The sequence below is a fragment of the Pteropus medius genome, unplaced genomic scaffold (genome assembly GCF_902729225.1).
Source record: "Pteropus medius unplaced genomic scaffold, Ma_sr-lr_union100, whole genome shotgun sequence".
Lineage (NCBI taxonomy): Eukaryota > Metazoa > Chordata > Mammalia > Chiroptera > Pteropodidae > Pteropus > Pteropus medius.
In genome coordinates, this window is record NW_024347862.1 from 5190093 (window position 1) to 5197391 (window position 7299).

Sequence of the window (7299 nt, forward strand, 5' to 3'; positions counted from 1 at the left end):
AATCGCTTGCTCAGTGCTTCAAAATATAGCTATGTTTCTCAAAATAATCTCTGTTATTTACACCATTGGTGGGTTTTAAGAAAATGAGTAGATTGGTGACTCTCATTCGATCTTATCCATTATTACAAATTTAAAAAAAGAAAAAAGCAAAGGCTGAAAAGTAATCTTTCTCATATCTCATCTATGAATTAAGAGACTCTTACAAAAACTATGTCTGAAAGAAATCTGAAATTCTGGGAAATTTAAAACCGTATAGTTTAATCTTTTGTTGTAATACAGTAGCAATCCCTGAAGTGTTTAAACGGAAAGGACCATCTATGATTATTTTCAGGGAAAATAAAGAGAGGTGACCTCATTAGAGAGCATTTCATGAAAATGTTTGATTATGTCTGAAAAGTATGTGGAGAGAGGCAAAATGGAAGGTGCTCTAAAAAAGAGTAGGAATCAAGTTGATTATCTTAAACGTGGTTTTAAGAATAAAGGTCAGTTCAGGGAGTAAGTATGTAATTAAAAATAATCATGAGATTTAATAATGTGCTTGCATGTTTAAATGACATGCTTAGAAAAAATGTATGTAAAGCAGAAACTTTGCATTGCATAAATTGTGGGGAAACATACACTCACACATATGCAAACACACACACACACACACACAAACACACAAACACACACACAGAGTATACATACATGCCCCAACAGCCCAGCAACATTGGTTCTGCTTAATTTGCAATTCTCTTCAGGGTTTTCTTCAGAGCAAATATGACATCCTTGTTTCTTAGACTATAGATAAGGGGGTTCAACATGGGCACTATATTGGTATAAAATATTGAGAAAAACTTCCCCCGGTCCATAGAACCATCAGAAGAGGTCTTGAGATGTGTGAACAACCCAGAACCATAGAAGAGGGCAACAGTTATTATGTGAGAGCCACAGGTTCTGAAGGCTTTGGACCACCCCTGAGCTGATGAGATGTTGAGGATATTGGAGAGGATCAAAGCATAAGAAATGAAAATAATAAAGCTGGATATTATTACAATTGTACTCACAATAATGGAATTCACCAGCTCACTGGCATAGGTGCTGCTGCAGGAGAGCTGTAGGAGGGGGAATATGTCACACATGTAATGGTTGACAACGTTGGAATCACAAAAGGACAATCTAACCATGTCCCCTGTGTAGACCATAGCACCAGCAAACCCCATTACGTATGAACCAAACATCAGCAGAGAACAGACCTGAGGGGACATGGTGACTGTGTACAGCAGGGGCTTACAGATGGCTACATAGCGATCATAGGCCATGGCTGTCAACACATAGCACTCAGAATGGACAAAGAAACAGAAAAAAAATAGCTGAGTCATGCATCCTGCCAGGGAAATAATGTTCTTCTCTGATACAAAGTTCATCAGCAATTTAGGGGTAATGACCAAGGAGTGACAGAAATCTATGAAGGAGAGGTTGAAGATGAAAAAGTACATGGGAGTGTGAAGGTGAGAATTCAGACATATTAGATTAATTAAACTCAAATTTCCTATCACGGTGAAAATATAGTTCAATAAAAAGAGGAAGAAGAAGACTAACTGGAGTTGAGGTTGGTCTGTAAATCCTACCAGGATGAACTCAGTTACTGAAGAGTCATTTTCCATAGTCGTTATCTGCAAGAGTGTGATCTGTGAGGAAATGACACACAAATATCACATCAGGAAAGAACTCAGATCCTTTGTTTCTAGACATAGAACTTGTTCTCTTGAGGCTCAAGTCTGATTGTTGGGTTAGTACTATGGTAGAAGAGCCAGAGTTTAACTTTCTTCTCTCATTTGTCTTTTTCTCTCATGTTTTCAAATCTCAACTGTAACTTGTTTCCTCCCCTGGGCTGACACAGGCCAGAATGAAGTCTTTCGGCATGGACACAAAATGTGATCTCCACATTTCAGATGTAAGGCAACAATATCTTGAAGAGATGAATAGGTGGGTCAAGACCACACAGCTAGAGAGCAAATAAAGCAAGAGTTGTACCTGGGACAACTTCCTATAAAAATCCCTGAAGTTCTAAGACAGTCAGGTCACTGTGATCCCCACTGTGATCCCCACTGCCTTCTTTCTCTTTTACCCTTCAGATATTAAATATCAGGCTTAGCGAAAGTTCTGAGAGTGTCCCCTATAGTTCTACACTCCTCATACCCATTCCCTTTATACAATCTTAGCTAAAAAATAACAAAGAATTATTTAGGAATGACAGATCACCTCTCCACACCTTTCCAGTGCTGTAACTGTGGGATTGAAAACATCAGAACAAAGACTCAGCTACCAATTTACTTTGCCTGGAGACCTCACTTCTGCCAGACCTAAGTGTTCTTTCCCCCTCACTGTCCTGAAGGAGACACAAGTTCTGACAATGAATGATGCAATTCACTTCCATTCCTGGATTTGTGTAAAATGTCTTCAGAGCACGGCAAAGGCACCATTTTTATGCTTCAAATCACCACTTGGCTGATATTGTGAATTTATCTTATTCTCTGTGGATCTCAGCAACTTGTTTGGAAGCTTGGAAAATAAACCTTATTTATGATTAAAGTTTAATCAGGCTCCTGAGGGAAGAAATTATTGAGTCTGTGTTTACATTCCTTGTAAATAAGTTAACACTGGTCCCTTTGAGACCAATATACATCAAGTATCAGTTCACATTAAGAATTTTGAATCCTTGTTTGGGGAGGGAGCGGCCTAGTTATCCTCCAGTGCCCATGCTAAATTCCAAAAGAGAAGTATTCAGGAGCAGAGTCATTTACAATTTACAATACTTTTTTTAATTTTTTAATTTTTTTTTACATTTTTCTGTGATTGATCTAATATATTTCATAGCTTTAATATTATTTGTCTTTTGGTGTCTTTGACATCTATAGTGTACTATAACAGAAATGTTAAGAAAATGATCTCTGGAGTCAGATTGATTGACCTTGAATTCAAATTTCTCCACTTATTACTTGTGAGACTTGGACAGGTAATCTCTGAATATTTTTATCTTATTTACATTATGAATTTAATCATAATTCCTCCTACATAAGATTGCTTTGAGGAGTAAATATATTTTAACCTCTGGAGCACTTAGAACACTAAATATTAGATTTTCTTGTCTTCCCTATGTTCTCAATTCTCTATCCAAATATTTACTCGACATCCCTACTCAGATTGAATTCAGCATCTCCTTGTGGTCCCAGAACTGTTACTCCTCCTGTCATCCTTTCTTAATTACATCATCTTCTAACTAGTTAGTTACTCTAGAGGCTGTGATTCTGGGCTTCTCTTTCTCATTGAACCTTCACATCTGATCTTCAAAGTTTACATGACTCTATCTCTTTAAAATCCCTAGTTTCTGACCCTTTCTCTCCATTAAACTGTCTGATAAAACTCTCTTACCTTAAGCCTGAAATACTCTAAAATTTTCATTAGCCTGGGGTCCTACCATCATCCATTACATTAGCAATTACATTTTTATTGATTTGTAATAAATAACCTTAAACTTAGTGGCTTGAAAGATTTTCTGCCCAGGCCAAAATCGGGGTCTGGGCCTGGCTGCATTCCCTCCTGGAGGCTCTGGGAAAGAATCTGTTTTCAAACTCAGTCAGGTCATTGGCAGAATTCAGTTCTTTGTGGTTGTGAAACTGAGATCTCCATTTCCTTGCCAGCTGTTAGCTGGGTGTCACGCTCAGTTTCTAGAAGCTGCCTGCATTCCTAGTCATGATTCCACCTTGTCTTCAACCTAGCAACAAATGGCACACAGACTCCTTCTTGTGTTTGAATATCTTTGACTTCTCCTTACAATATAGCTTCAGAAAACACTTTGCTTTTTAAATGCTGTGCAATTAGATTAAGGCTGGTCTAATAATCTTCTTAATTTAAGGTTAATTGTACCATATAACAGAACAATCACTAGAGTAATAAATCACTCATCATGTTTACAGGATCCACTCACACTCAACGGAGACAGAGTCCTTTATACAAGGGAAAAGAAAACGATATTGGGAGGTCATTTTTTCAAATCCTGTCTACCACATCTACCTTCTCCGGATATCTAATTCTTCACATATTTTATATAGAATTACCTAAAGAAATGCAACATTCCCTTAGTTCAAACCCTTCAGCTTCTCTCTCAACACAAGTGCAAACCCTCAGCCTATCGCGAGAAGCCTTCCAGGGTCTGTTTCTCAACTTTTGGTGTCCACAGCATTATGTCCTATGCATCCAATTCTTGACTTTTACTCTCTAGTAGTACTAAAGGGCCAGAAGTTGTGTTCATACATTCTGATGATTTCTTGGCTCCATGTTGTTCCTTCTGTCTAAAATGGCTTCTCCTTTTTTCTTCACTTGGATGCCATTTATTCATTGTCCAAGACTCAGTTCTGATGACAGAATAGAACATCTCTTCTTACCTCTCCTCCTGTCTGCACTCTCAGCACCTAAAATGATTTCTCTGTACGCTGCTAGATCGTCAGCGGTGGCGCGCTTAAGCGTTTTGCTCATTCAGGTTTCTGTGTGCGGCTTCGTTGCAGCCAGGCCTATGGGCTCCTGAAAGGGACGGATCGTCTTGGTTTGTTTTTTGTTCACGTTGCTGTTAACGGATGTCATCGTTTTCATTTCCATTCCCATTCATCATTCCTTCATCATTCGGCCCTACATTTTATTTCATTTCCTTCATTATTTCATTCATTATTTCATTCTATTCCATTGTTTTCTCTCTCTCTCCTCTGATATATATATCTCTCTTTCAACTTCATTACCATTCATTTCATTATTCCTTCCATTCCTTCATTTCGTATTCATTCATTCCCTCCACTCTATCCACTCATCATCCTCAATATTTCATTTTATTTCATTTCATTTTCATTCCATTACCATCATCACTCCTCCCTCCTCCTCTTTCAACAATTTTTTTCAAACAATATTCAACAATATTAACAAACAACAATAACAACAACAACAACAACAAACAACAACAACAAACAACAACAACAACAATAACAACAAACAACAAACAACAGCAACAACAACAAACAACGACAACCAGCAACAACAACAAACAATGACAACAATATGTCTCTCTCTCTCTCTCTCTTTCTTCTTCTTCTTCTTCTTCTTCTTCATTATTCTTCTTCTTCTTCTTCTTCTTCTTCTTCTTCTTCTTCTTCTTCTTCTTCTTCTTGTCTTTAACTCCATATTTTTAAATAACATACAGTTGCTGCTTGATTTCTCAGTTTCAGGATTTGACAGTTGACTTCAGTTTGAGAAATAAAAGTTACCCAATTTTCACCTTCCACCATCATAAATATACTTCCCAAATACTCCATCCTCCCAATACAGTTTATTTTTAGTTAGATTAATATTTAATATTTATATGATTATAAGGATGTAATAACATCGTTGCGTGTGATTAGCTTTGTACATCTAAGTAAAATATACTGATTACTTTTCCTTCACAAACCAAGTTCTCTTTAGATTACATAATGCTCTTGGGTTTTTGTTTGTTCTGTTTTCTACGTACTTATTAATTCACCTCAACACTCTTCCCAGTTGTTTAAATTATCTTTCAGTACTTACAAAAACTTTAAGTATTCAAATATATATGTATGTATGTATGTATTTTTTAAACTTACATCTCTCTCATGAAAAATTTAAAATATGTTTTCTAAATGATAGGCAGACTCCAAAAAATAATAAATTTTGACCCAAGATCCTTCTGTCTTGTAGCTCTGTCATCTTCAATACATGCTTTCTTGAATCATGTTGGTCAAAGTGGAAACATCATGAGAAATTATGAAAGAGAAGTTTTTATGGGGTCAAAACTTGCACACTTAACATTTGCTTATATCCCCTTCGCTAGAACTCAGGCATCTGGTTGTAGTTAACTGATAAGAATTCTGTGAAATGTAGTCTAGTCTTGTGACCAAGAAGAGAAAAAAGAAGTTTGTAGAATAGCTAGCCTAGCCACACCTTGCATGTCTTGACCACATCTGGTATGTCTGAAATTGTCTTTCTTTATAATCGTAGTTAATTGGTAACATTCAGTATGTGAACTTCCAATTGTTTCCCGATTTTCAGCATAATACCACGACGCTAAAGTGCCTTCCTTCCAAAGATCCTCCATTTTACATTCTCTACAGAATAACCTCCAGGCTAAGGTATAGAATTCTATACTCTAGCAAACTACCAATATAATAGGAAGGCAAAATAAAAGCAACTTCCGACATGTAACATCTATAAAATTTGCATTTCATGCATCTTTTCTAAGAAAATTAATGAAATATTTGCTCTCTCAAAATAAGAAAGACAATTAACAAAGTCAAGAGGAGTCTAAGAAAATTAATGAAATATTTGCTCTATCAAAATAAGAAAGACAATTAACAAAGTCAAGAGGAGTCTAAGTAGACATAACAACTAAATGTAATTTGGTAGCCTTGATGAGATCCTAGAAGTGACAGTGACATTAGGTAAATACTAAGGAAATCTGATTAAAGGCTGGACTTTAGTAACTGATAACATAACAATATTAGGTTTTTGTTTTTTGTTTTTGTTTTTGTTTTTAATTCTAACAAATGCACCATAGGATTTTGATAGTGGGGGAAACTATGTTATTATTATTATTTTTTTTAAAATCTAAACCTGTTTTAAAAAATAAAATTCATTTTAAAAAATAAGGAAGGAAACCAAAAAGCAGGAAGATATAGGGTATAAGAAACAGGAAACCTAACACAGATAAGAAAATCCCCAGAAAGATGGTGAAGAAAGATCTCAAGGTGTTAGATTTTTAATAAATTAAGGTGAGATCTATAAATACATAGAAACAAATGAAAATGAAATATAACATATCAAAACTTTGGGATACAGTAAAAGCAGTAATGAGGAAAGTTCATATTACAGGTCTATCTCAAGAAACAAGAAGAATTCCAAATAAACAATGCAACATTACATCTTTAAAACTAGAAGAAGAGAAAATGGAGCCTAAAGTCAGCAAAAGGAAAGAAATAATAAAACTTAGATCAGAATTAAAGGACACGGAGAACAAAAAGACAATTAAAAAATTAATGCAACAAAGGGCCGGTTCTACAAAAGATCAATAAAATTGACAAATACCTGGCTAGACTCGCTAAGGAAAAATAAGAAAAGATATAATAAACAAAATCAGAAATGGAAGAGAAGTTATGATAGATACCACAGAAATACAAAGGAACATATGAGAAAACTATGAAAGATTGTATGTCACCATATTCAATAACCTAGAAAAAATGTACGAGTTCTTAGAAATAT

General features: G+C 35.5%; 1 protein-coding gene across 1 annotated transcript; it reads right to left on the minus strand.

Annotated features, from left to right (window-relative positions):
- Positions 1–719: 719 nt before the first annotated feature.
- On the minus strand, positions 720–1680 carry LOC120615680 (olfactory receptor 143). Its single transcript, XM_039878890.1, has one exon. The coding sequence runs from the start codon at positions 1644–1646 to the stop codon at positions 720–722; it is 927 nt and encodes a 308-aa protein (XP_039734824.1). The 5' UTR covers positions 1647–1680.
- Between the last annotated feature and the right edge of the window lie 5619 nt (positions 1681–7299).